This window comes from Bubalus kerabau, chromosome 4 (assembly GCF_029407905.1).
Source record: "Bubalus kerabau isolate K-KA32 ecotype Philippines breed swamp buffalo chromosome 4, PCC_UOA_SB_1v2, whole genome shotgun sequence".
NCBI lineage: Eukaryota > Metazoa > Chordata > Mammalia > Artiodactyla > Bovidae > Bubalus > Bubalus kerabau.
In genome coordinates, this window is record NC_073627.1 from 36,669,476 (window position 1) to 36,697,459 (window position 27,984).

The window sequence follows — 27,984 nt, forward strand, 5'->3', positions numbered from 1 at the left end:
GCGTGGGGGCATTAAGGAAGGCGTGCCTGGAGTTGGAGGTGCCGCACCTCCCCGTCCCCAGTCCAGGCACCACCTGGGCGGCCTCCCCGCCCCAGCTTCGCCGAGGCAGGCATTCCGGACCTCGCACCTCCACCACCCACGCTCGTGCCACCGCGGGGAGGAGCCTGACTGTGACGTGACGTCGCGAAGGGGCGGGGTCTCATTATTTAAAAGAGGCGAGAGGCCGCGGGGCGGGCCCCACGACGGGCCCGCTAGGTCTGTTCACACAGCTGGTCTCGTGAGTGACGCCCTCGAGTCCGCGGCGGGCAAGATGCAGCTCCTGGTGAGGATACCGTCTCTTCCAGAGCACGGCGAGCTGGACTGCAACATCTGCTACCGGCCTTTCAACCTCGGGGACCGCGCGCCCCGCCGCCTGCCCGGGACGGCGCGCGCCCGCTGCGGCCACACGCTCTGCACCGCGTGCCTGCGCGAGCTGGCGGCGCGCGGCGACGGTGGCGGGGCGTCGGCGCGCGTGGTGCGCCTGCGCCGCCTCATCACGTGCCCCTTCTGTCGCGCGCCCACCCGGCTCCCGCGCGGCGGGGTCGCGGAGATTTCTGTCGACCCAGACTTATGGTCGCGCTTGGAGGCAAAAGTCAGGCGCGAATCTGATGAGGCGGGTGGCGATGCGAACCAAGAGACCGATGACGAGGAAAAGGAGAGCGAGAAAGGGGCGGGGCCTAGGAGCGCAGGGTGGCGCGCGCTCCGGCGGCTCTGGGCCCGGGTGCTGGTGCCTGCGCGCGGGTGGCGGCGCCCGCTGCCTAGCAACGGTGAGGGGCCACCCGAGAGGCCGTGGAGGGAGAGCACCAGGGAACGCCGGGTTCGGCTGCGTCTTTCCACTGACCTTAACCCTCCTTTCCCCCAGTGCTGTACTGTCCAGAGGTCAAGGACTTGGCCCACATAACCCGCTGCACGCCGTGACCGGGGAACTCTGAAGCTACGGCAGAAGAAAGGTGGGAGCTGCGTTCTCGGGGGCGCGCTGTAGTACTGATGGTAGTCTGATGCCAAGACTACCACCCGTCACATCCTGGATTGGCATGGATGAGGGAGGTGAGCCAAGGGCAGGAGGGAACACCCTGGGAGGTGTTAATACTGCGCTGCAGAGGCTCCTAGGCGAATCGCCCCCGTCTACTGACTGTGCCAGCCTTGCGTATTTAGGATGGAGTGGCTTAGGGATGATGGAAACAGTCTCCGTTCTCGGGGGAAGAAGACAGACTGTTTCCCTAGCTGTGACTTTGGCTTTTCTCCAGGGCAGCTCTGGTGTGTGGGAGCAACAGGTCCCATTTTAGCAATTCTGTCAATGATTTTAAAGATGGAACGGGAAAGAAGAGGCCGATTTTCATGTCGTGTTAATCTCACTTCTCTAGCACTTAAGAGAAGTGAGAAAAATACACTGTACCCACCCTACCCTCCTCCACTGGTATGCCTACTGTTTCCCCATTCCCAGAACTGTTTCTAAAATTATCAAGATGCATCCCTACCTATGAGATTAAGAGCCTTGCTTCATTTCAGAATCTACTGGTTAGTTCGGGCAGGCATGAGAAGGTCCAAAGAGCATTTATCTGAGTCAGCTCATTAGTGCTTATCAAGGAGAGAAACGAGTGCCATTTGGCAAAGACATTGAATTGTAAACCTTTAATACGATCTGTTATCTTTACAGCCCCAAAGAAAGAGTCACTACCGAAAAATGCTCATAATACAGTTTTAAATTTGTGTCCCATAACTGGACTTCACCGATTTTTAGGGTGTGAGTTTTAGCTAAAAATCTTGTTAATCTCTCATGATAATATAGTCAGTCAAGGACCAACAGCATCCGCATCACTGGGAGCTTGTTGGAAGTACAGAATCTCAGGATTTCAGTTTAGACTGACTGACTCGGACTCTGCATTTTACCAGGAATCCCAGGTGATCCATTTAAATAAAAATTTAAGAAGCACTGGTCCTGGTTCTAGACTATCTAGGATATCACCATCTGTGGTTTGAATATTTAAAACACAACTGATATAAATGATATAATTTTATTCAAGGTTCCTAAAATGACACTCTTATTAACTGAAGAAATTTAAACTTTGTGTGCATAGTTTAATGTGTTGAATTTTCCTCTGAGTTTTAAAAATGTGAACTTACTAATAAACCTCAGTTTTTCTAATCCTGTTTTTGCCTTTTTCCTATCCTTAAGTCTGCTGTCTCAGTTTAAATTTTCCCTCTTTGGGGAGCCCTTTCTCAGCCTTCAGCCTGCTGTTTTCTGATTGCTTGTTAGAATTGCAGTTTTTAATATAATAGCCTCAAAAATTTAAGTGTCTGGTCTCAGCTTCTAAGAAGCTCCGGTAGTGAACAATACATGTCAAGGTGCAGTGTCTAGCAGTTCACATCTTTGGCAAGCTATGCAGGAATGACCACCACCCCCTCCCCCCAGTTCCTTTAAAATATAAGTGTGCTTCTGCAAACTGGGAACTGAACCTGTGAAGCTGTAGTGACCTCTACTGACTCTTGGCAGAACTAAACAACCTGAAGGTGGAAAGGATGCTCCAAAGGATGCCTGAAGGCAGCTGTGGACCTTGTCAGGCGCCCCTCCCATTCCACTTCTGTCCAGTGAACCCCGCCTCGCTGGCCCCACCCTGGGGGCTGTGAGGTATCCTGCTGTCACCCTCCACACTGAGCTCATCACCTCGGGGTTAGGGTTGGAAAAGGGTCCTTGGAATTTTAGTTGTGATCCAAGAAATAAAAACAAGAAAAGGGAAAGTCAACAAGATTTTTTAAAGAGAGAAATGAATAGAAAATGGCAGAAATCAACACCCTTCCTTTTACTATCCCTCCCCCTCCCCACAACCAAAGAACTCCCCCACTCAAAAATAACAGAGCACACAGAAAGGAAAGTATAATTTATATGTACAACCAATAAACCTGATACAGAAGAGGGGACTGGGACAGGCCCGGAGTGGGTGTGAAGAGACTGGGAGAGGGGCAGCCAGAAAGTGAAGGGGAGCAAAGAGGAAGTGGGGGGTTCGCCATGCAAACTGCCACTCTCCCCAGCCCCTCCTGGGGAGGAGGGTGTGCCCATATCTCCCCAGCCTGCCCTCTGCTATTCTGCTCTAGTCTTGAAGGCAAGGTAGTCCCCTGACTAGGCCCCCTGCCTGACCCACTCTAGTCCACATCCAGGTCTTCAGGAGGGAAGGTAGAAATCCTCCAAGAACCTGAGCCCCAAAACTGGGGGCTCCCCCCATGTCTAGCCCATTGTGTTCTCTGCCACCCTATCTAGGTTACTTGGGTCCCTAGAACAGATTGGGGAGCTCCTCTTTGGCTTAAGGGAGTATCACCCAAATGTTACTCTTTGCAGGGGTGGTCATTGGTCCCTAGGGAGGGGGGAAGATTGCCAACACAAGATGCCGGTACGCAGGAGGTAACTGAGCCAGTGAATGGCGCCTTTATTCTGAGGCTGAACAGCAATGGACTCCCTCCCTGATAACTGCTCCACCCTCCATCTACAGGGAGGGAGGGGAAGGAAACATGGAGCTGCCCCTCCTCTTCCACCTTCCCAGGGCTCATTGTCACCCCTCTCTAAAGTCACCTGCTTCTCTTCAAAGCTCTTCCCCACCAAAGTTCCTACAAGCCAGGCAAAGCTAACCCCCCACTTCTGCAAGAGATGGAGTTGATGTTGCAGGAGTAAAACCTGGGGAGGCTCCACCTCTCTCCTCCCCAGAACCATTTTATTGGGAAGCTGCGTGTGTTTGGCAGTGGGGGATAAAGGTACTCGGAAGACCCTGCTCACCACCTTCCACCCAGACCCCTTCTCACCAGCACAGTCTTCAAAGCGCGGTGGGAAAGGTGCATGGGGTGGAGAAAAACAAGGGCCCTTCTTGAAGAGAACTATAGAGAGGGGCAGAGGGGCTCCTAGCCCAGTGGTGGCCCAAGGGGTGGGGAAGGTGGAGAACTGGCAGCAGGCCCCAGAGCCTGAGCTGGGGGTCGACCTCGGGGCCGGGACCTGGGTGAAGGGCAGGCCTGGGATCCGGTCAGTCGTCTATACAGATCACCTCCCCGGTTCGGGGCTCCTTCCGATCCAGCCCGTCTGCCACCAGTGCCCCCACCATTTCTTTCTCCTTCTTCACCAGCACTGGAGGGCCGTTGGTGGCGGCTGTTTGGGAAGGGGGTAAGGAAGGGTCAATCCCTACTTCTCTACACATCATCCACTGCTTCCTGACCACAGTTATGTTCTTACTTCTAGGTCACCTCATGCCAGGTCCAATTTTCTAGAGTGTGCAGAGCAGGGCGGACCCCTCTCCTAAGACGCCCCACTGTGTGTGTGATGGGACTCATGCTCCAGCATTCACTATAACCCCCTTCTGATTCCACACTCTTTCTCTGAAGTAACCCAGGAGTAGGTGGCTCAGGTACTAGTCCACAGAACCAGTAAAGCCCTGGATGAGGTTTCTGACGATGGGGATGGAAGAGAAGTTAGGGATGGGAAAAATAAAGTCTAGAAGCACTCCATTCCATGAAACCCTGGGCACATCCAAGGAAGTGAGATGGGCTGGACTAGTAAAGGGCAGCTGAGCAGGGGTGAAGCTTGGGAAAGGAAGAGGGCAATGAGGAGGAGGCGGGAAGTCAGCAGCTAACCTGTGATGAAGGACCCTGCTGGCATCTGGCTGTAATTGGCGCCTGCGGCGGCCAGGGCCCCGACGGGTGCGGCGCTGAAGGCCGCCCCGTACCCCGGAGGTGTAGCGTATGGACCCGGGGGGAAGGCCTGGAAGAGAGAGCGAGCCCAAGTTAGAGGGGCCACAGCCTGAGAGGGAGAAGCTGTAGGGGAGAAATCCAGAGCTACTGGGGGGTATGGCAGAGGCAGGGGGACTCCACACTGAGGAGTGTGTGTGGGCATTTTCCACACTGTATAGGATTCTGAAGGAAGCATCTGTCTGTGTGCAGGAGTACCAACAGGGAAAGTGGAGTCGGGGGAAGGGTTACCGGTGTGGGGTGAGTCTCTGTGCCCTTGCTGGCCAGCCGGCTGAGGATGCTGCGCTCGGACATCTGAAGGCGGGCTGCGATGGGGGGTATTCGGGACAGCGTGGCTGGCAGGCGGGTCACGTCCGCCTTCATGTCGCTCAGCAACTCCTCCAGCTGGTTCAGAACTGGGGCCCGGGCCACGGAGAAAGAAAGGCGAGAGAAAGACAGGGAAAGAGATAGATGGAGCCAGGAAAAGATGTGGAGTCAGGCAAACAGATACAGCCAGAGAAATAGAGAGGACACAGATGCCAAAGAATCAGAGACCAAGAAAATGACAGAAGTAGACATTAAAAGAGAGCAGCTCGGGGAAAAAGAAGTGTCAGGTAAAGAGGCAAAGAGACCAGATCACCACAAAAGACAGATGGAGAGAGAGAAGGAAGGAAAAGGGAATATGGAGAAAAGGGAGACAGGGAGGACATTGGAAAACATGGGGCGGGGAGTTGTCAGAACATCCCATATTGGAAGAGGGAAGTTTGGGGGTTGGGGATGATGGGGAGGAAATAGTCAGGAGGCATGGGAGGTGGTAAATGATGTCAAAGACTTAAGGAATCAAGGTTTTAATATGTCGGGCGGGGGTGGGGGGAGGTTAGAGGGTCAGCATTACAAGTTCAAGGAATTAGAACAGGAGTCTAAGGGGCCAGGAGTCAGTCAGGATTAGACGGTTAGAGGGCTTTAGAACTTAATCTACTATTATCAAGGCATGAGGGTTTGGGAGGAAGGGTTGAAGATCAAAGGGAAATTTCATGGGGTAGGGTCAGAGGGTGGGATGGTAGTGGTTTCTGCCTTGTGGGGTGAACGAGATGTGAGGAATGTGATTTGTGGGACCCAGGATAAGAACTTTTGTGGACTATATACAGGCCAAGGCCCCGGACAGGGTGCTATGAACAGTATGGCAGGTGTGTGGGTCAGTGAAGAAGTTCTGCCCCATGGAGGGGATGTGGCACAGTCTCATGGAGATGGGGGAGATCAAGGGGTTGGAGGATCCCACTTTTGGGCACTGATGTGAATGCTATTAGGCATGGATAAGGGCTGGCTGCACAATTTCTAGAGGCTAAAAACCGAGGGGGTACCAGGCGGGTTGGGGTGGGGTTAGAGGTCGGGGGGGGGGTGGTTCAGAGGGTAAAGGGGTCGGAGGGGTGGGGAGATTTTGAGGGGTGCGGGGTGAAGACTTACGCAGCGCTGTGGGCCCTCCCCCGCGCGGGGCCGCCGCGGCCCTTACCCTTGTGCAGGACGGCGTTGGCCGGCTTGTTCCCCGCCAGCGACTCCTTGGAGAGGTGCTGGTGGCTCTCGGCCAGGCACTCGGCCTCGGCGAAGCGGGCGTGGAGGGCCATGGCGGGGTGCGCCGGCTCCTGTGATAGGTTCAGGTAGGCCGCCCGCCGCAGCTGCTCCTCAATCACCAGCGCCTGCTCCAGGAGCTGAGGCCCAGGCAGGGGCTGCTGAGTACTAGGGGCAGAGACCCACACTGCCCCCCCGCCCCCTCGCTGGTCCAGAGCAACCCCAGCTCCACCCTGATCCAGACCACGGGCCCAAACACAAGGTGACACTCGGGTGTCTTGGCCTCAAGCATTGCCTCGGCTCTCAAGGGGTCAACCTTGCCTACATTCCAACCAGATCTGGTCCTACCTCTGACTCAAACCCCTCTTCAACACTGTTCCTTTCCTCCCTCATCCTCACCTTGAATCTCCGGGCCAAGAATTTATTTTTCATCTCCAGAAAGTTCCCCTTATTGGCTTCAGTTTTAAATGGCTCATTGATAATGGCAAACTGAGCATCATTCTGGATGTCCTGCCACCGTGCGTAGCCATGGCTGCCGACGAAGGAAGGGGACCATCAAGGAACTTAACAGGGCTGGTAGGGGCTGTGCACATACCTTCCTTTTGGCCTGACTGCCCCAAAGTGTGGCATGAGGCCCCCCTCCCTAGAGATGGACTCCTCTGTAGTTCTCCTCACTCCAGGCGGAGAAAACATCTCTTTCCTCGTATTTGTAACAAAGGATACAGGACAATACCAGCCAGGAGCCAATAGTCGTGTCTTCGGTGCCAGATCTCGTTGAGTTTCCCCGAGGAAATAGCCGCCCGCTCCTCATTCTGCCACAGCGTGTGAAGCTCTGCAGAGAGGAGAGAGGACAGACACGGCATCAGGGGTTTGAGAACCATGCCCAGCCCCACAGACAGGTACAGAGGAGGGAAGTGAACAGGTGACAGGACCACAGGCTCTTCGAGAGGAAGGTGAAGAGAGGGGTCAGGAACAAACTAATTACAAACAAGGTTCAAGTTAGGATTGGGAGACAATGAGAGCCCCCCACCTGTGAAGCCACCATCTGCAATGTTGAACATGAACCGCGGTTTCTCTGCCTTCTCCTCACGTCGCCCATTGGACCGTGGCTCATCTCGAGGAGGCCCAGACCGAAGCTCCCGGTCCCCTTTCACGTCTTCTGCTGCGGCAGACAGGGCAGAGCTCACATCTCGGGGGACAGTCTCCACCCAGGTCCCAGGACTCCTCTCTGTACTGTACGGGCCCTTGAAGAGCTACCCACCCAAGCGTTTGGTTCCCCATATTCCACCTCCCCTGATCCCTCAAGGACCCAGGGGTCCCATTCTTCCACCCATTACCTCTCTTGCCCAAATCCCCCGTCTCCCCCTCCGGCCTCTCCCTGTGTTCCTGTCCATCCATCGGCTTCTCCTCCCCCCTCTCTCCTGGCGTCGACTCCGTGGCTGTGGGAGGGGGCAGGGGACAGGAAGGGAGGATGTCACCCTCATCCCCTGACCCTGGAAGAGGGAGCCCCCAAATTCTAAGCCCCATCACACTTAAGGCCATGCACCCACCTGACTTCTCTCTGTCCCCCCGGTACCCAAGTTCAGGCTCCATCTCTCCAGGTACCCCTGGCACCTCATCCTCTAGAGGCATCTTCCTTGGCTCCAGCCGCTCTCCCAGGGATGGGGCTGGGCTAGGGGTATCAGCCTGTAAAAGGAGAGCAGAGTCAGGATGACCTGGAGGGCTCCAGGCTCCTGCCTCCAAGACCCTGCCACTGCCTCCAAGGCAGCCAGGCAGCCACACACCTCTGTCTCCATCTTCTCCCCAATCCTGCTATTCTTTTCTGGCTTCTCCTCCTGATTTTCTGCTTCATCCTTCTCCAGAGGTGTCCTTATGCCATCTCCTTTCTCACTGGGAGCTGGAGTAGCTGCAGGGGTAAGGCAGAGTGAAGAAGGCAGGAACTCCCCACCCCAGTTCCATGCCCTCTGCATCTGATGGAAACCGGCCCCGTCGGTCTCTCCTGTCATCCTGAGCTGATTACCAGGTTTTGAGGTGCAAGGGCTGTTTGCAGCCGAGGCCTCAGGAGTGGTGGGAGATGTTTTGGTAGGAGAGGAGGCTCTGGAGGAGCGCTTGGAGTCAGCACTGGAGTCGGGCATCAGCTCCGGCATAGACCAGCGCCCATTGATGTGCTCGAACTCCTGTACCTGCAGGGTGTGGGGGGTTGCAGGACAGGGGTCAGTTCCACTCTGGCTCCTGGAGCCAGGGATAGAAGGCTGAGGATGTATGGGGCTTAGGCAGCCAACCTGACTCTTTGGGTGAGGGGAAGACCAATACCTTTTTCTTGACGAGAGACATGACTCCAATGCGAGTCAATACTTGCTGGCGACTCAGCCCTTCCCGAGGGACTCCGTCCGCAAAGGTTTCAGAGCCGTCCGCCCCGGGCTCACAAAGATGGCGCATAAACAAAGACACATAGGCCCTAAGGAGCATGCGGGGGAGGTGGGTCAGGAGACCTTAGGAGGGGAAAAGGCAGTGAAGGGGGTACAGGGATGATTGAACCCTGAACCTGAGCTCCTGAGTACCTCCAGGGCTCCTCCCTGGGTCTTTCAATTTCACCATCATGGGCTCCCCCAAATCCTAACTCCCCTGTCTGCCCCCCACCACATTGCCACGGCCCCCCCGTGGTACTTCACTCTTAGGCCCCATCAGTCTGATCTTCATCCTTCCCACCAGCTCCCCTGCTGGGTTATCGTGGCCAAAGCCTGTGAGGCAAGGACAGCCCAGGCGAGGCTCCTGTCTCACCTGCCTCTCCCACAGTAGGGAGCGCCTGGCCTCTCTGCTCTAGGCTCAGCTGAGGGGAGGTGGCAGAGGCTGAGCCCACCCCCTAGGAAACCGAGCCAGGAAATGTCTGGCAGGGAGCGTGGTGATCAGGTGAGTAAGGTCACATCATATGGTGGCCGAAAGGAAGAAATAACACCTAAAGCTCCTGCCCTTCCCCCCAGCTCAGCCCCGGGTCACCCACACTCACTTGAACTCTTTCTCAGTCTTGCCCCTGAGGTCCCGCACCAGCCACTGGGTGGTGAAGGCGTCCTGCGGGGGCATGCCCCAGCGCATCACTGCGTTGAGGAAGGCCTTCCGCTGACGGGTGTTGAATCCCAGCACCTGAGGATGGGGGCAAGGAGGGAGTGGATGATGAATGTCCAGGGCCTCATTTCTTGGTCTGTTCTGCCCTCAGTAACTCAGCCTCAACTCCCCTCATTCTCTCCGCAGGGGCCTAGGCCAGCTCTCACCTCAATGTTGCCCCCAACTCGAGCCAGCAGTGGAGGCAGTGGCTTATCCTTTTCATTCCGAAGCTGCCTCTTTGACTGTCGACGCCCTGGTGGGGAGATGGTGACCCTCGTTAGTAAACCACCATGTCCTCCACCCCTCATTCTTTCCTAGCTCTCCACGTCCATAGAACATGCAACACAAGGAATGCCTGTTGTGTCTGAGGCGCTTCTAATTTTCTTCCCAGAACTACCAACCCAGTAGGTCCAAAAGAATCAAGTCATTCTAAACAATCAGTAGCAACTATTGGATGCAAGCCAAGATTACTGCTGGGAGTGTAAAATGATGTAACCTTTATTGATCTCTCATCTAGGTGTCAAAGCCTACAAGGTAATATATTCCAAATTTTAGCAGTAACGAAATTATAGATATTTTCTCTTCTCTGCTTATCTGAAATCTTTACTTTTCCTACAAGTGAGCATTCTGTATAAAAACAGTAGGCTTAAAAGACAATAGGAAGTGAAATGGGAAGAGGTGTGGGAAAAAGGAAAATAGATGCCACCTTCAGGACGCTCATCAAAGTCTTCATCCTCCTCCTCTGATCCCACTGAGTATTCTGACTGGTTATCTGTGAGGAGAAGGGCTCAGTGGTCAGTGATGGCTCCCTGGATAAGCCCACGTGGGGCCCTTTCTGCCTGGACACCTCCCCTCAGAGACTTTTGCACCTTCACTCTGGCCTCGGCCCTCCTAGAGATACTGGAGGGCTGCCCAAAATCTGGGCCACAAGGCAGGTCCACTCACCCCCACTGCCTGATACCTGCATAACCCACTCTAAACAAAGGCCCCTGCGTGTCCATCGGTGCCCTCTGCGACTGCGAGAGCGCTCAGGTCACCTGCAAATCCACCTGGCCTCCGGGGAGCCCCTGGTGACCCTTCCTAGGGTCCTAATCTCTTTCCCCTGAGAAGGGAAGGCCCTGACTGCTCAGCCACTCATTTCCTCTCAATGCCCCCAGCCTCCAAACCCCTTCTCAGCACGCTCCCCTTCTCCCCTGTTGGGCACAGTCGTCACCTTGGTCCTCCTGAGCAGCGTCATTGTAGTTGACCTGCTTGCGGACCCGCTTGCCCTTGCCGAGGTTCCGCGCCAGGTCTTCCTGCTGTTGCTCATAGTGGTGCCGCAGCAGCTTCTCCCAGTAGTCGGGGTCGACGTTCTCTTCCTGCTTGATGATCTCTCGTTCAATTTCCTCAATCTGAAGGGCAGCAGGACCCACACTGAAGACTGTGCCCCTTTACCCAGCCCTCCGCAACCACAAACCCCTGCTCTCCTGCTGCAGCCCAGCCCCAGACCTCGTCATTCTAGACACATAAATCCTCCAGACGCGGCACACTGTCCTCATCTCTTACCTGCAATTTGCTTCTCCTCCCCATTGCTTCTCTTTTCTAAGCCTCTCCTCCAGTTCCCTATGCCTCCCTCCTACTCTATTCAGAAGGCAGCCTTCCAAATTGATCACTACATTCTGTGCCTATGTTTTCTCCAGTGTCCAGTCTCATCCTTCAGACCAAGTTGTCTGAGGTCCCACAACTGACTGCTCTTTGTTAGACACTGGGGTGAGAGATCAGATTAAAAAACAAGAGCAAAGGGGGATCCTCCTATTTGGACATTGGCCACCACCCTTCAGAGATGGCCCCGGGTGGCCAGTGTCTGGCCCCAAGCCACTCACCTTGTCTTCTTCCCGCACCACATACTGGGCCACCTTGAAGGAGCTGAGATACTCGTTCATGTTCTGAACGTCAGTGTCCTCAGTTGCATCCTGGTTCCGGTCCAAAAGCCGAGCAATGGCCTCGTTGTCGTAGTGAATCACACTGCTGTCCTCCTCCTTGTTCTCACCTGATGGAGTCAGGGAACGAGAGTGAACTCTGAGCTCCAACCAGAACCTCAGGCAGAACTTTACAAAGCTCAGGGAAAGCCATTCCCTCTGCCTCCTTCCCACGGAGCTCTGGAGGAGGCCCCTTCCCTGGGTGTCTACAGAAATGTGTATTATGTCAACCTTGTAGGTAAGGAAAGGAGCCAGCCGTCCTCCAAGGATGCAGAGGAGAGGTTTTGTTTGGGAGGTTTCAGCAGTGCTCACAGACAGCAGAGACCTGCTTTCAGGGAGCTGCAGAAAAGGCTCTCACCCTCATTTTCATCCTTAAATAGCTCCTCGGTACCAAATTTGAGGATGTCGTCCAGCTCCTGCTTGGACATGGAGCCCGCCTTGGAGCCCAGCCCGGGCCGCACCACCAGATGGGTCAGCATCATCTTTCTCTTGGCCACCTGTGTGATTCGCTCTTCCACCGAGGCGCGAGTCACAAACCGGTAAATCATCACTTTGTTGGCCTGGCCGATCCGATGAGCGCGGCTGAAGGCCTACAGGGGTCGGAAAGTAGGGATGGGCCAGGGGAGGGGTAAAAAGGCTGACAAGGAAGGGCCTTCTCCCCCTCAAGAGGTTAATTTCTGACCCTAGCACAGATACCCATGTCTCCTTGCTCCAAGGGGCTCCAGGAGGGGAGTTCTTACCTGGATATCATTATGGGGGTTCCAGTCTGAATCGAAGATGATGACAGTGTCAGCAGTGGCCAGATTGATGCCCAGGCCTCCAGCCCGGGTGGAGAGGAGGAAACAGAATTGTTGGGCCCCAGGAGCTGGGAGACAAGAATCAGATCAGGCCTTTCTTGTACCCAGCAGTTCTGGCTACCTGCTTCCAGATATTGCCTGACTACAAACAACAATGCCTTCAACTCACAAGCCCAGGTGGGGGCTTCCCTTGTGGCTCAGTGGTAAAAAATCTGCCTGCCAATGCTGGAGACACAGGTTCAATCCCTGGTCTGGGAAGATTCCCCAACTACTCAGCCTATGCTCTAGAGCCCTGGAGTCACAACTACTGAGCCCCCATGCCGCAGCTACCAAAGCCTGAGTGCCTAGAGCCTGTGCTCCACAACAAAAGAAGCCACCGCAATGGGAAGCCTGAGCACTACAACCAGAGAGTAGCCCCCACTCGCCACAACTAGAGAAAAAGCCAGCAAAGCAATGAAGACTCAGCACAGCCATAAAAAATATTTCAAAAAAAGAAAAAGCCAAGGTAACTGACATCCTCGCAGGCCCACACCCTCCCAGGGACCCAGGCACAGGTCTCTCAGGCTGTGTACACCCAGCAGGACCAAGGCCCCCTCACCATTGAAGCGGTCAATGGCCTCCTGCCTCAGGGCACCAGTGATGCCGCCATCAATGCGCTCATACTTGTAGCCCTCGTAGTCTAAGAAGTCCTCCAGTAAGTCTAACATTTTGGTCATCTAGAGAAAGAGAAGAGGCAGGAGTCTAGAACAATGAGGCGGTGGGCTGCACTCTGCCCTGTCCTTTACTCTCCCTCAACCCCAGTCCTTACACCTGTACCCCTGCCCTGTCATATGTACCCCTAGCTCCTCCTGGGATACCCTGTCATTTTCTCTTGATTTAAGACCATTTCTCCTACAGCAGAGGTTCTCCTCTGACACCCATAACACGGTTGCAGGGAAATCTATGAACCCCCTGAAAATCTGTACAAGATTGTCTCATCGTGTGTGCAGTTTTCTGGAGAGCAGACCCACCGCTTTCATCAGATTTCCAAAAGGTCTGCACTCTCTTCCTTCCCTAGGAAGATTAAAAAACAGTCCCAGCCCCAGAGACTCCTTTAGGAGGCAGATGGCTCGCCCTCCCCCTTCTCCCCTTTTGGCTTTAAAGAAACTGGACTACAGCTTCCAATGGCTTGAATTAAGAACACGGACTGGAGGCCAAGATGAACAGAGCTGTTCCAGAAACCCTTAAGGGTGTAACTGCCTAACCTTTCATCCCGGGGCAACCACAGGAACGAGGAAAGGGATTATCTGATGGTGGGGAGGAACTACCGGCACTGGTCACCTGCGAGAAGATGAGCACTCTGTGTCCTTGCTCCTTCAGCTTTCGCAGCATCTTCTGCAGCAGCATGAGCTTCCCAGACGCCTTAATAAGTGCCCCACCCTCATAAGCCCCACTGGGAAGTTTGGGGGACTCCTGAAAAAAAAATGCAGGGAAAGAGGAGGAGGAGAGGGTCAGGAAACACACTCTCATATTCTGATGACGTCTAGAAAGCTGGAAGCCCAAATCCAGGCTCCACACCTTTGCAATTACTACTCCTCTCAGAAATCTAGTCCCTGGCCTCCCAGCTTAGCTCCAGCCCTGCACTCTTGGCTGCTCCTGTTTCCAGACAGCCAGGCATTTCACCGTCCCAGCTCCCGTATCTACCATAGCAGCCACAGGAAAGAGGTACGGATGGTTGCAGCACTTCTTAAGATCCATCATGATGTTCAGCAGCGACACCTGGTTCCCACCACCTCGTGAATTCAAGGCCTCAAAATTTCGGGTCAGGATATACTTGTAGTATTTCCTAAAGCCCAGGGTAGGTGCACAGAAGAGACACAATAATGGAAGCAATTGTGAGGTTACATTTGGTCACCGATGCTTGCAAAGTTGTTACCACATCCTCAACCCTGGTCCAGGGAACCCGCTCGGCATCTCACTTCTGCATGGGGCTCAGCTCCACACGAACGATGAGCTCTGTTTTGGCTGGCATGTTCTTAAAGACATCTGCCTTGAGCCTCCGCAGCATGTGTGGCCCCAGCAAGTCATGAAGTTTCTTAATCTGGTCTTCTTTGGATATGTCAGCAAACTCCTCCAGGAAGCCCTCCAGGTTGCTAGTAGCCAGAAGGAAATTAAAACATGAACGGGCATTAGGTTCTTTGCCCCTGACCTCAGGCTCTAGTCTTCACTTTAGATGACTCCTGCACGCTCTCATTTTCTCAGACCTTCCACCTCTCCTCTCTGCAGACCACCCTCCTGAGCCATCACTTACTTAAACCTCTCTGGGGTGAGGAAGTTCAGCAGATGGAAGAGCTCCTCCAGATTATTCTGCAATGGAGTCCCTGTCAGCAGCAACTTATGATCTATCTTGTAGCCATTGAGAACCCTGAAAAACTAGAAAATGGGGCAAGGAAAAGCAGGAGAAAGGGTCCATCAGTGACAAGCAGCTGGCCCTCGGCTCTCCCTGCCTCCAGCTCCTACTTCCTTCAGGATCAGATGCCCTCAGACCCCTAGTCCTGTCTTGCTTCCAAACTGGACTTCTCCCTGCACTGCCTCCTGGGCTGCTTAAAGTCCCCCAAGCTTTGTGTTTTAGGATAGGGGCAAGTAGGAGTCCAGAGCCTCAAGTTTCTGAGGCCTGGGTACTTCACTCACCTTGGACTGGTTGTTCTTGAGCCGATGGGCCTCATCCACCACGAGACAAGCCCAGCGGATGGAGCCGAGAGCTGCCTGATCAATGGTGATCAGCTCATATGATGTCAGGAGAACATGGAACTTCACCTGTGCCTCCCTCTGTTGACAAAACCATGGTCCCTGTGGCTGCCAGCCTGCACCCGAGCATCTAGACCCCCACCCCCATTCTCTACCCAGACACCCTGTCCTGAGACTGCCAAAGGCAGCTGGTAGCCCAAGCCTCCAACCTTGACTCCACGCAGGGACTATAGGATGTGGCCCCCAAGCTTCCCCCACCTGTCCAGTTCTAAGCGATCCATGAGTGCCCCCGGGAATAACCTGCTACATCTCCAGGACTGGAGAGCAGAGGCATGAGGGAAGGTGGGGGAAGGAGGGAGAAAGCTGAATGAGGAATATAAGAAAGTTCTGGTTGGGGCAATGAAATGACAGATCTGAGGACTTTAGAGGACATGAGGTAGGGAGTCTGACCTTCATCTTAAAAGCTTTCTTGCCACCTTTGATGGCGTTGTCTTCAAAGGAAAACTCATTCTCACGAATGATGGCTCGGCTGTCCTTGTCACCCGTGTATGTCACTACATAGAACTTGGGTGCCCACATCTGGAACTCCCGCTCCCAGTTGATGATGGTGGACAGCGGGGCACTCACCAGGAAGGGACCCTTTGTGTGACCCTGGGAGTGGAAGGTGGGGAGAGGGAGCCCCATTAGTTGAGGCCTGCGGTTGTACACCCAACTCCACTGCCTGCCACGCCCCTCCCCTAGTCCTCTGCCCTCACCCTCCACTCCCACCTTCCCCAGTCCAGGCTAGGGCCCTAGGAGCCAGCACCTCCTTATAGAGTGAGTAGAGGAAGACGATGGTTTGTATGGTCTTGCCCAGCCCCATTTCATCAGCCAAAATGGTATCAGTGCCCTGGGCCCATGAGAAGCGTAGCCAGTTCAATCCTTCCAGTTGATACATGTGTAGTGTGCCTCCTGTGGCTGTGATGAAGCGTGGCTGAGTCTCATATTTCACTGTAGGCTGTAGAATCAAGTCAAAAAGCTCAAGGGAACCAGCAGCCACTCATCTGGTCCTGGTCTCGTCCTCCCTGTCCCTGGCATTGGTATCAAGTGGGATTGCGAGTCCCTCTCCTCTGGCCTGAGCTTATGAAAAGTTCTAGTCTGCAGTGCCTCCCTCTTGTTCCTTGAATCAAGACCTGGGAGTACTGCAGGGAAGGAAACGGCAAAAGAGGCCTGTGTACAGCTGTCCCTGGAGACTCTTATTCCTGTGTGCAAATCCCCAGTAAACCTAGGGCAAAGCTGACTGAAGGAAGAGCTCAAAGAAGCTGTGGAACCTATGGGGTGTTCTGTCAGAAGCTCCCAGGAAATCTTCGATCCCTGAGGCTCCAGAAATGAGAGACAGGCCAAGTGGAGGACTTACATCGTTAGTAGGTGAACTGGGAGGCCCATCACCCTGCAGCTCCTTCTTCTTCTTCTTATACTTGCGGGGCTGAGCAGGGTCTTCCCCCATAATTAGTTCTCTGGGAAAAGAGTGGGTCTGAGTGAGACTGGGGCCTTGGGACCCCCGTCTTCTGAAGCAATTCCAGACCTACTTCCCACTTTCCATAATCTGGATTTTCATACATTTCCTTTCTCCCAGGTTCTTTAGCCTCACCCCTTGGATTTCAGCTCTAGAGACCACCCTCCCCACTCCTCAGCATCCTCTTCCCCATGAGTCAGGCTAGATCTTATCTCTGTTCCTCACACTGCCTCTTTATGGACCCCACTGCAAACAACCTAGCCCCAGCTCCCATTACCCTAAATTCTAGACTGAGTCTGTCCCTACTGCACCTCATTTAATGCCCCCACCCTCAGATGCCCTCTAACCCATGATCTGGTTCACTCACCGGTGTCTCCAGTAGCTCTGCTTGTGGTCTTCATATTCAGGGATGTTCATTTCATCTTCCTCCCATGTGGACTGGTCATAGGGCAAGTCCCTCCATTTCACTAGATAGTGGTAATTCCCCTTTTTATCCACACTGTGAAGAGGGAAGCCAGAAGAAGAGGCAGGAGGAGAAAAATAATGTGTCACAAGTAGAAAAGAGTCATAATAAACACAATTATCAGTTAACACACAGAATTTGTCACCTAATCTTCAATGGTGGGCCTCTGAAAGGGAGTTTAGAAAGGCTGAAGGACTATCCTAACTTTTTCCAGATGACTTCCTAAAAATCAACTATCACGAAACATCCCCAGCTTTAACGTCATTTTTTCATCCAATCAATATTTACTAAGCATCTACTACATGCCAGGCACTGTTCCAGGCATAGGTAATTCAGTAGAACTAAGCAGACAGATGACTGATTCCCATGGAGCTCACATGCTACTCGAGAAGACCGTGATGAAACAGAAAAATAAAAAGACAGTAAAACATTGGTAATGATAGGTACTATGAAGACAGAAGTACTAGAAACATCGGTCTGTATAAATCATGTTTTGCTTTTATCACATCCAAATCCCCAGACTCCTGTGTCATTTCTTAAGCTGTTCGAGATTAGAGGAAGCAAGGACAAAGGTGTTCGTGCTGGGCTGGACTTTTTTCCTGGTTTCTCCCACCTCCATAGAGGAAACAAAGCCAGAGAGGCTGGGGCTGTGGTGGGAATTACCCAGTTAGGTCAATTATCTAACATGGGGCCATAATGCAACAAGAACAGTGGCAAAACCCAGGTCGGCCTTCCCGTGGACCAAGGGCTTACCTGTGGTTGATGATCCGGTGGACGGTCATCCACTCTGGCTTGATGCCAAAACGATAGTACTTCTCCTCCATCTCGGCGTAGTGTGGGTCCTTCACCTTGCGCTTGTCACTCTTGCCATCGTCCTCACCAGAGCCATAGTCCAGGGGTGGGGGCTCATCCATGTCATTCTTCCGTTGGTAGTTTCGGTACATCACCAAGTGGAAGATTTCCAGCTGGTGGGGTAGAGAGGAGGGAAGAGATAGTCCCGACATCCTGAGGGGACACAAGGAGCCGGGGCAGCGGCTGGCAGGGGGAATGGTATGGGAAAATGAGCCATGGGAGCGGTGGGATGAAGGACACAGAAAGTTAAAGTCAAAGCAAGAAAATGAGTAACATGCAAGAGAACGGAGTCCGAGACAGGACCTGAGTGGGGAGGTAATAAGTAAAATGAGGAAGGAACAGGTTATTAAGACTGGGAGTGTCGGTAAAACATGGTTAAGATAGATAAAGGATAAGACATGGGAATTAAGGAAGGCTAAGGAAGGCTCCGTTACACCTCAGGGGAGGAGTCTAACAGAGACTGAGGGAAAGACAACCAGAGACCAAGAGACCCAAGTACGGAAACTAAGAGAGCTGGTAGGGTCTGGGGGCCAGAGACCTAATATGAGGGACAGAAGACGGGAGAAGAGGTGGGTGATAGAGGGAGAGCAGCAGTGAACGGGGCCACAGGAGATGGGACAGAGACACCCTTGTACCTGTAGCTCCTTGGCCCAGGAGCAGTGCCAGTAGGACAGGCCCACCCACTTGACAAAGAACTCTCGCTCGGATCTGCCTTGAAGAGGTCGTGGCGGTGGGGCATCCGGATTCCCGTCTGCCTGCTGGGGGGCTGGCACGGCCACAGGTGGCTCCCCCCACCGCCAGTGCAGGATCTTCTGCACACGGCCTTTCAGCACAGGACACTTCGGGGTGGATACAAACAGGAAAGAAAGAGGCATAAAGAGTCCCTCGTTAGAGTAGGAGGGTGGGGGAGTCCCACAAGGGAATCAAAGGTCTGGTGTGGGGAGAGAAGAGAAAGAGCCGGACGTTTGGGCCCCAAAGATGGAGGAGGAGTCAGGGCTGACAAGAAACCCTGAGAGACGGGTCCACTCACAGTGCATCGGGGACACAACCATTCGCCGTTGGGGATGTCGGGCAGCGGGGGGTTCAGACAGTGGATGTGGTAGGAGGAGATGCAGGCGTCGCAGCACAGCAGCTCCCCGCCATCCTTGCACACGCGGCAATACTCCATGTGGTCATCTTCTTCCTCCTTCTCCCCTTCCTCCTCCCCCTCCTCTTCATAGTCTTCCTCCTCCTCCTTGGCTTCCCACTGGACCCCCTCCTTCTCCTGGGAAGCCAAGGACAGACAAGGACACAAAAAAGAAGATAAGGAGTGAGAATGGAAGACAGAGACCAACCAGGAAGCCTAGATCCTAGAAGTACAGAGAAGACTGGTGGGAACGAACAAACAGGACACCTTAGTTTTCAAAAATGCTGATTTGGTGGGGCCAAGGGGATGAGGGAGAGGAACACACAGGATCCTAGACCCTTAAACATCTGTTGCTGAGAGGCCCAGGCAGCTGGGGGTAGGAAGATGACAAATGATATCATGGAGGAAAGAGATGGGGGAGGCGGTCGCTGAGGGGCGAAGAGGCGGCTCCAGTACTCACACAGTGAGGGCAGCTCCACTTGCCCTCAGGAGCCCGGTCAAGCTCAGGATCAAGGCAGACGAGGTGGTAGGCACGAGGGCAGGTGTCACACAGAATGATCTCCCCACCCTGCTGGCACACCTCACAGTAATCCTGGTGATCTGTCTCGTAGCCGTCAATCTCCTCCTCCCCAGCCACAGCGGGACAGCCCAGAACTGTCATACATCCGAGTGGAGGCCAAGGGAGCCAAGAGAAATGAATGGGGGAGGGGAGAGAAAGAGAAAAGGGTTGAATAAAGAAGTCACAACTGAAAATAAGGACAGTAAATGAATGAGAGGAAAGTTAACTGTCAGGGCCACACACAGCTGACGCCCCTCACCCTTCTTCTTCTTCCTTCCGGGCCGGCCTCGTTTTAATTTCTTGGTGCGGATGGGGCCATCGGGGCGGCCTGAGGCACTGTGGACACTGCCGCTGTCCAGGTCTGATTCCTCGGCCTCCAGTTCGGGGCCCTCGTCACTCTGCAAAACATACTGCCCATAGCCCCGTGGCTGTCAGGGGCGCCGGCTGGATTCCACTCCCCTCCCCAGGCCTTGGGCTCCCGCTTCAGCTGTCCTCACGGACCCATGTGTCTGGACCCCAGGTCCCTGACCACCCCCAGGAGTTTAATAGACCGGAGGGGCCTCTCACCGAGCCGCCCTTCTTTCTCTTGCCACCCAGCAGCCCTAGCTTGATTTTGAGTGGTGCCATCTTCTTTCCCCGAAGCTTCTTGCGTCCGTCAGGCACTCGGGGGCTCTTACTCCGCCGCTTGTGGCCTGGACCTGAGTGAGGAACGCAGGTGAGGGACAAAAGCCTGAGGTCATGATATCCTGGAATAAGGGAGGCCATGAAGGTCTCTGAGCCTCTTAGTGGGCTATGGTCTTACTGAGACCCTTCCTAGGAAGCACTTTTCCAACCACCAGGGCCAAGGAGACAAGCATTCTGGACTACAATTTGAGAACATGCAGTCTGGAGGGTGGGGTGACAGCTGTTCGACCTAGAAGATTTCTTACCTTTGCCCTCTTTGGTTTTGGCTCTTCGGATGGGTGGGGGCTGGATATCAGCAGCAGGGGGTGGTGGAAGGGCGGGGGGTCCGGAGGGTGCTATGGGGGTGGCCGAGGAGACAGCGGCTGACACCTGCTCAGCTACAGCTGCCGCTGCTGCTGCCGCTGCCGCTGCCACAGCCGCTGCCGACCCCTTGAAGGGGTTGTTGGCGCTGAACTCTCTCCACTTGGCCCCAAGAATGGTCATCATCTTAGACATTGGGATCTTCGGATTCTTCTTAGCAATCAGGGGCCTGTAAATACAGAGGCAGGAGACTCGGATCCTTCACAGATAGATGGTCAGGGAATATTGCCATTTCCCTCAGCAATAAAGTCAATGTACAAGCTAGGGTTCCTGGGTAGTGTAAACATGTTCTCTCATGAGTAACATCAATTTTAAAGTAAACAAATAATAAGTTTTTAAAAGTTTAACAGAACAAGAAAAACGTATGAAAGAACAAAAAAGAAATAGGCAAAATAAAATTTAAATGCAGATTAAATAGGATAAAGCCAAAAAATACAAGATTACCAAAAATGCTCTACTTCTGACAACTACTTTACAGTTCCTAAAACGCTTTCACACACCGTATCTAATTCCATCCTCACAACACTACTAGGAGCTGTTACGGTTCTCTGTGTTTTTCTCATGAGTTCCACAGGCCTTGGTAGAACCTAATGAAGGGTCCCATTAGGTGGAGTCTGATGGGCCACACTTGTTCTGCTCTGAGGTGGGTATTAAGCTCTTGTGAGGACACAGGTGACCCCGGTGCTGACAGAAGCACTGTCTTTAGTAGAAAAGCTGTAAGACACCAGGACTAATGACCGCTACCAGGGACTGAACTCTGCCGGGCCCCAGAATATGGAATGGGCTGAGCTTTCCATCCACCACCCCATCAAAACCCAACCAAAGTACCCACTTAGTCCTTTCAGTCATGTCTTGACTCTTTGTGACCCCTTGGACTATAGGCCCCCAGGCTCCTCTGTCCATGGGATTCTCCAGGCAAGAATACTGGAGTGGGTTGCCAGTCCCTCCTAAAGGTACATACTATTTGCCTATTTTACAGATGCAGAAACTGAAGATCAAAGAAGTGAGTTGCCCAAGAAGCACCAGGACCTGAATTTTAGCAGGCTGTCTCCAGAGCGCTGAAGGGCTCTGCTGAAGTGCCTGCTTCCCCAAAGGCATCTCTACTGTTCTCCTCTACTTTAGAAGCTATTGACTCGCAGGTTCTACTCTCGGCCTGCATCCTCCATTACTACTGCTGTCTAAGGGAAGGGCAGAGAAGACTTGATAACTGAGGAAAGGAAACTGGGGAACACTGATGCCACCTCTCCACTCCAGTCTGAAGAAAAGTCAGGCAGGATAAACTGGAACTATTAAGAGCAGAGAGGGCCATCGGTCACCAGTTTTCTAACCTAGCCATGGAACTCTGATCCCCAGTGAAGAGTTCCTGACTAGACTGCTTGGATCCTGGGAGTCCAGGAATTCTCTGAAATTACATGTGGAATTTTGTGTGTCTGTGCTGTGAATTTCTCTGGAGAGCCATTTTTCAGCTTTCATCAGATCCCAGAGGGGTCCAGGGCCTCCCCCAAATTAAAAGCGTCAGCTCGTGAGGGCTCCCCAGCCCTACCGTACCTCATGAATTGGCTGAAGGCTTTGTAGTTGGTGAGTGTATGGTAATCTTCCTCGGAGAACACATGTTCCACGTCCTCCAGGCCCCAGGTCAGAAGCAGGGTTGCTGATGACTTCTGTTCCACTTGCTAGGATACCAGGCTTCTGTTAGGCAGGTGCTCTCCCAGCTCCAGTCCTGGACTCCCCCCGCCCCGACATGCCTCTCTGCCCACCCACCAGCTTCTCTGGGCTTCCAGTTTTCTGCTCCATTCCCAGTCCAATCCCACTCCTCATAAACCACAGCCTCTCCATTTGTCACCCTGCTCGCCCAGGGCTCTCCCTCCCCTACTCTTCAGGCTTGTCATTGATACAGATTTCTCCCCTCACTCCCCAAATCTACTCACCTTTTGCCCCCCCTCTCCCTCCCCTTTTTTCCGCCGCTTTGTCTTCTTCTCCTTTTTTTCTCGGTGCTTCCGTCTCCGTTTCCGACCTGGTCCGGTTCCATATTCACTGCCTCCACTCTCTGACTTCTCCCGGTACTCATCTCGCTCAGAGCCAAATTCCTCCTCGCTGTCCTAAGGGAGAGAAATAAAAATACTATTTTTTGAGCCCTAGCATGTGCCAGGAACTCCTCCTAGCACAAAATATCATCGTCTCTTTTAAACTTCACAACAATCCTATGAGACAGCAACTAATCTATTTTTATCCACTTTTTTTTTGTAGAAGAAACTGAGGCACAGAGAGGTAAGTAAGCTACCCAAGAAGACAGAGGACTGCTGGGCTGTGAATTCATGCAGTCTACCTCCAGTGCTTCCAACAGCTTCTCGTGCTGCAGGGCAAGTAAAGTTGACAAAAGGGCTCTTCACTAGGATGGGTCCCAGACCTGGGAGATACAGCCTAGCAGGGGTGGGGGTGGGGGCAGATAGAGGGAGTCAGGTCTCCCTGACTTCAGGGTCCCCATGGCAATCAGGCCCAGAGAAATCGTAGGTCTCTGGGACGGGTCTCCAAGCCTCACTGTAGAGACAGGCGTGCATAACACTTACAAGCTTCTTGCGTTTCCGGGGCTTTCCTGGCTTGTTCTCCTTCTGTTTCTTAGGTCCTCGCTTTCTCTTCTTCACGCCCAATGCTGAAGGCAGCAGTCGAATGTCATCCTTATCTTTGGAGCAGACAGCACCGGAAAACCTAAGCCTCTAGGCTCCCAGCCTCTGCAGCCCTTTTCCTCCCTCACCTCCTTGGTTCCTGCTCTCTAGGAAATCCGGCATTAACTCTTCCAAACCTTGCCTCCCTTTGCTGGACGCAAACAGAGAGTGTTTCGAGTATTCTGGGATGCCTGGGTTCTGAATGGGAGGTCAGGGGTCAGAAGAGGAGAGCAGCCAAACCACTCCTGTCTCTCCCCTCCTACTAACAAGGGACCAGGCTCTAGGCCATGGGCTCTGACTGTGGCAGGTCCTTTTAGTCGCCGCCAGGGCTCCTCCTGCCTTCCCCCTCACTTAGCCAGCTGGCATCCTGCCCAGGAACTGGGGAAGCCATGCCCAGCTGCTGGCCTGGCCTGACCCCAGCACTTGGAGTGGGGAGACACAAGCTGGCAGCTCCCTAAGCCAGATGCTGAGAAGGCAGAGCCAAAGGTGGACACCTGGGCTCTCACACTAACACCCTGGGGCCCTGACATCCTTTCTGTGAGGAGTGAGGCCTCTATTTACACTTCCTCAGATAATCACCCAGACTCCTGTCACCCCAGTATAGCCTTGGAGGAAAAGAAACCCTCAGTCAGCCATGTTCACTTCTGGCCCACAGGATCTTGGTGTCTGGCTCCTTTGTCACTCCCTAGCCCCACAGAAGGTCTCCACAATTACCTAAACATCCCTCCTCCTCCCAAGCAGCCTCAATTGTGCCTTCAAATCTACATCCACATCCCTGTTCCCTTTGAGAACTCAGGCACCCTACCCGTTGTCCCCGGGTCTCACCCCTTGCCTCCAAATGTAGTCTCAAGCATTCTAACCCATTCATATCTAAGCAGTATGGGAGACCCACACAAAGACACTGGACAGGCATAGACACACCCCTCAAATGCGTTCTCAAATGCACAAGCATCACATACTCATGAGCACAAACCCAGAGGACAGTCTGTACATGCTTTTAGCAGGGCTAGGTCCCTGGCTTTCTCTCCAGATGTCCCTGTCAGACAGGCCGGGGCTGGTTCTTCCCAGATGTCCCCCGCTCCCCATTCTCCATGACCCCTGCCACACTGTGGAGGCTTAGGGTTCAGAGAGTAACTACTTCAGGAGGAAGACACAGCCGATGCCACACAGAAGTGAGGGCCTGGTGTGAGGCCTCCCTCCCTCAGCAAGCACTAGACTAACCAGCCAGACCTGTCCTGCTCAGGCAAAGGCTGCAGCGCTGGAGGGGAAAGCCTGGGCAGGGCCCAGCCCCTTGCTCTAGGACACACAATCCTTTTCCCCACCACAGCCAAGGGAAAATTAGCCACAATTTACACCGGAGGCCTCGGTTTCCAGCGCCTCAGAATCGCGGCGCCTCCTTCCTTCAATGCTACTTCTCCTCACAGCTCCGGCATCCTGTGTCCTGTCGCGCGGGACGGCACTTTAAAATTGGGGGGCTGTGGCGGGGGGGTCGGGGGAGGTGCCTGCAGGCAGCCCGGGGTGTGAAAACAGAGCGGGGACCGTAATAGGAAGTCAGTAAGTCGCCGTGCCCCGCAGCCAGCGGTCCCTCACCCCAGGGACTCCCGCTAATATATTAGAACATGGAAACGGAGGCTGCCGGGGCAGTGGCAAGGGCAGGCCAACTGGCTGAGGATCAGGAAAATGGCCTCGGTCTTCGCCAGCTGGGGGTGGGGTGGGGTGGGGGGTGGACACCAGCCCTGGGACCTCGCAGCCAGTTAACTCCACTCCCCACCCCAGCGGGAGGTTCCCCAACTTGGGAAGACGGCGGTGCTGTGGGGACGCAAAGTAGACGGCGAGGAAAGGAGAGGGAAGGCATGAAAGCAAATCTAAGTCCCAACCTCTGCCTCACCAGCCACTCAATGCTGGCCGCGCGCCCAGACTCTCCCACATCCCGGCTCAGATCTCGGAAGACAGCGAGGGAGGAGCGCGGCGAGGGGGCCGGGCGGGGCCTGGCGAGCCGGAGAGAGGGAGGGGCCTCGCCGAGAGCCTCGCCTCCCGCCCCTCTCTTCTTCTAATCTCACCATCAATCTCTCACACATATATTTATTTTTTCTCAAATTCCCCTCCCTCCCCCACAACGAACCACCATAATAGGTCTGCTGCACATGCGTATTGCATGCAGGGGGTGGGTTTGTATTTTCAGACCTTTTGCAAAGAAACTACCAGAATTTTCCGCACCACCCACAATCATTCCCCACCCCCACCCACAAGGAATCACATCTATATATTATGTTATATTATTTCTCTAGACTTGCCAGAAGAGGGAGGGCGAAGAAATGAGTTTTGGGCTTCCTGCTCCCTTCCCCCATCAGCACGAGTGCTATTATTTTAAACGTTTAACAATGTAAGGAGACTGGAGAGGGGGGAAGGGAAAAAATTGGTCTTGGGTAAGAATGTAAAACAAAATGGTGAGAATCAAAGACGTCAGAATGAAAAACAATAGGAACCTCTAACGGCTATCAGTTCATCTTAAAGAGAAAGAGGTGGGGGGCAGCCCAAACAAATTGCCTCAGAGGAGGATTATTTTGCCCACACTTATGTAGAGAGAAATAATGGGCAGACTAAAAATATTTTGCCAAAGTTTTAGCTCAGAAAGTCATCTGAGGGGGTGTATCTGGGTCACTCCTTTGACTTGGAGGGCTAAAAGGGAGATAAAACTGCCCTGCCAGAGAGAGGAGGTGGGTTTTCATTTCAGATATACAATTTTTAAAACATTTGACGATGCTTAGAAAGCAGAGGGAAAAGGGGAGGGAGTACTGACACAAAGACCCACCTCGACCTCAGATTCTTTCATCCACTCCCCTTTACAGACCCAAATCCGGGATCAAAAGCCCCCAAATACCCCATTCTAAGTTCGGAATAGACATATGGGAGAACTGCTCATCCCCTAACTTAACCTGACATCCTTGCTTTCTCTTTAGCACCTCTGCTGTCTTCCAGGTAACCCCCTCCCCACAGTTCTTTATTCCTTTTCCCTTCTGCAAAATCAGTGGGCTCTCTCGGGATAACTTTTTAAAAACTTTTCCCGTTTTCAGACAAGCCCGGGAGGGGGGAAGTGGACTTTATCCTGTTTCCATTAGATACCCCCTTCCCCCTTCGCCCCAAGAAAGTACCTCCCCCCGGCCCCCCACCCCGCCGCGCTTCAGTCCCTCAAAGGCTGTCTCCACTAGACAGGAACATTTCCCACAGAAGCCACACAGATCAATATGACAGTTTTACAAAGGGTATGATGTTAGATGTTTTGAAGTTTGGTGCATTTCTGCTGCAAGGCATCCAGAGGCCTGGGGGTGTGACCACCCGAAAGATGCTCTATCCTGAAAAACACTAGCAGAGCACTCTAGAGGATGGCCAGAGGGGGGCCACTATTGGGCCCCCGACCCGAGGCAGCGGTCAGGCCCCTTCACCGCGGGGCAGAACTACCTAGACAGTGCGGATGACTTGTCATCCCCGGGGAGGGGTGCTGAGTGACGGTCAAGCTGCACAACAGCTGGGTGGGCAGTTCACGCCCCCCAACGTGGTCAGGGTGTGGGTGGTTTCAGCGGGAGAGTGACAGTGAATGGCAGCCACGTGAGAGTCACAGCTGGGCAGCTCGGCCACCCCAGACTGACGGGGTCATGGGGGGGGGGTGGCGGGGGGGGCGCACTTGACACAAAAGAGCCCAGGGCAGAGGAGAGATAAAAGGGGTGGGATTGGGGGCATCTGGTGTCCCAGACACTCGCCTCTCGATCCCCAATCTCCAGTAGCTGCGCTCCCTAGTACGAGTGGGGGAGAGGGGGCCGGGGCCAGTCTCATTCCAGGAAGTGGTCTGCATGAAGTGTGGCCACCACCTGCCCCTAGTCCTCAGCCGCCCGCAAACATTCACACGACCCCTCCCCCACGTGCCACCGCACGCTCCAGAGTTGGCGGGCATCGAAGTCCCCACAGGTGTGGGGGTCCGATGGACACCCGCCACCCCCCTAGCCTTCCCAACCCCTGACGGGGGCTTGTGAGGGCCGTGGTCCGTTCTTCGCAGGCAAACCCCACTTCCCCACGGTCCAACCCCACCGGGGCCCGAGCCCCAGGGGCGCCCGCGCGGCCGCCCCTCCCCCACGCGCCCCTCCCCCACGCCGCCGTCCGGCCGCCAGGGTCTCCGCGGTCCCTCGCGCGGCCAGGGAGGGGGCCCTGGCTTCGCCTCGGCCGTTTCCTGCCTACCCCCTCCCCGCCGAGGGTAAAAAAAAAAAAAAAAAAATCTCCTCCTCCTCCTCCCCCGAAAGCCGCGACCGAGTGGCCCGGTCCGCGCGCGCAGCTCGCGCCCAGCGCTCTCCAGCCCGGGCGGCGGCAGCGGCGGCGGCGGCGGCGGCGGCGGCGGGGGAGGGGTGCGGCGGGGGAGGGGAGGAGGCCTGGCCGGGCGGCCGCTGCCGCCCGCCCGGACCGCTCGGACCGCCGCGGGGCGACGGGCCCCAGACGGCGCCCCGCGCCTCGGATTCGCCTCGGCTCGGCCGCGCGGTGGGTGCCTTGCCCCCGCCCGGGCCTCGCGCGCCCGCGGCTCCGGCTCGGGCTGGGGGAGGGAGTCGGCGGCCGCTTACCTGGCGGCGGGGGCGGCGGCGGCGGGGGCAGTGGCGGCGGCGGCGGCGGCGGCGGGAAGAGGTGGCAGCCGGGGGGGCTGTGGCGGTCGCGGCCCCGGTCGTGGCCCGGCCCGCGCCCGAGTACTCCCTCGTCGTCGTCCTCCTCGTAGTCCTCGTCGGCCGCCTCCACCTCCTCCTCCTCCTCGTCGCCCTCTTCTTCCTCCTCGTCTTCCTCCTCCGACACCACCATCTCCTCCTCCTCCTCCTCCTCGTCCCTCAGAGGGGAAGCCATCCTGTGGCTCTGGC

At 54.6% G+C, this 27,984-nt stretch overlaps 2 protein-coding genes and 1 non-coding gene across 10 annotated transcripts; 1 reads left to right on the top strand and 2 right to left on the bottom strand.

Moving 5' to 3' along the window:
• The first annotated feature begins 66 nt into the window (after window positions 1-66).
• RNF227 (ring finger protein 227) lies at window positions 67-21,670 on the top strand. 4 transcript variants are annotated; one of them, XR_008713088.1, is made up of 3 exons: window positions 311-806; window positions 902-1,086; window positions 21,412-21,670. XR_008713088.1 is itself a non-coding variant. In XM_055576628.1 (3 exons), exons 1-2 carry the CDS (start codon window positions 311-313, stop codon window positions 955-957), a joined length of 552 nt encoding a protein of 183 aa, XP_055432603.1. In that variant the 3' UTR covers window positions 958-989; window positions 21,412-21,670. The 4 variants fall into 4 exon arrangements, 2 of the variants coding, with proteins under 2 accessions (XP_055432603.1, XP_055432602.1); XM_055576628.1 differs by having other exon boundaries at window positions 902-989; XR_008713089.1 differs by lacking the exon at window positions 21,412-21,670 and having other exon boundaries at window positions 67-322; window positions 902-2,173.
• Window positions 2,904-27,970, bottom strand: CHD3 (chromodomain helicase DNA binding protein 3). 5 transcript variants are annotated; one of them, XM_055576619.1, is made up of 40 exons: window positions 27,700-27,970; window positions 23,000-23,112; window positions 22,361-22,531; window positions 21,981-22,105; window positions 20,318-20,601; window positions 19,956-20,086; window positions 19,648-19,798; window positions 19,290-19,483; window positions 18,734-18,967; window positions 18,339-18,542; window positions 17,605-17,816; window positions 16,756-16,887; window positions 16,290-16,389; window positions 15,699-15,890; window positions 15,344-15,544; window positions 14,837-14,974; window positions 14,457-14,578; window positions 14,125-14,298; window positions 13,850-13,991; window positions 13,487-13,618; window positions 12,765-12,882; window positions 12,110-12,234; window positions 11,728-11,959; window positions 11,274-11,440; window positions 10,625-10,802; window positions 10,118-10,183; window positions 9,579-9,664; window positions 9,317-9,450; window positions 8,623-8,767; window positions 8,330-8,492; window positions 8,094-8,215; window positions 7,860-7,995; window positions 7,647-7,748; window positions 7,340-7,468; window positions 7,033-7,141; window positions 6,709-6,841; window positions 6,254-6,449; window positions 4,996-5,159; window positions 4,651-4,777; window positions 2,904-4,168 (listed from the first exon to the last, which is right to left on the bottom strand). In XM_055576619.1, the coding sequence occupies exons 1-40, from the start codon at window positions 27,968-27,970 to the stop codon at window positions 4,047-4,049; spliced, it is 6,177 nt and encodes a 2,058-aa protein (XP_055432594.1). In that variant the 3' UTR covers window positions 2,904-4,046. The 5 variants fall into 5 exon arrangements, with proteins under 5 accessions (XP_055432594.1, XP_055432596.1, XP_055432595.1 ...); XM_055576621.1 differs by having other exon boundaries at window positions 7,340-7,471; window positions 19,648-19,786; window positions 27,700-27,933; XM_055576620.1 differs by having other exon boundaries at window positions 7,340-7,471; window positions 27,700-27,933.
• LOC129651959 (small Cajal body-specific RNA 21) lies at window positions 9,049-9,188 on the bottom strand. The gene has a single exon (XR_008714448.1). It is a non-coding gene; the product is annotated as a small Cajal body-specific RNA 21 (non-coding RNA).
• Window positions 27,971-27,984: the final 14 nt, after the last annotated feature.

Excerpts from the sequence above, each read along its gene's own strand:
- CHD3 (XM_055576619.1), bottom strand. The coding sequence starts at position 27,970 with ATGGCTTCCCCTCTGAGGGACGAGGAGGAGGAGGAGGAGGAGATGGTG. Across the intron at positions 7,749-7,859 it reads GGGGGACAGAGAGAAGTCAG|CCACGGAGTCGACGCCAGGA; the intron begins GTGGGTGCATGG and ends CCCCTCCCACAG. Across the intron at positions 4,778-4,995 it reads CAGAGACTCACCCCACACCG|GCCTTCCCCCCGGGTCCATA; the intron begins GTAACCCTTCCC and ends TCTCTCTTCCAG.
- RNF227 (XM_055576628.1), top strand. The coding sequence starts at position 311 with ATGCAGCTCCTGGTGAGGATACCGTCTCTTCCAGAGCACGGCGAGCTG. Across the intron at positions 807-901 it reads GCGCCCGCTGCCTAGCAACG|TGCTGTACTGTCCAGAGGTC; the intron begins GTGAGGGGCCAC and ends CCTTTCCCCCAG.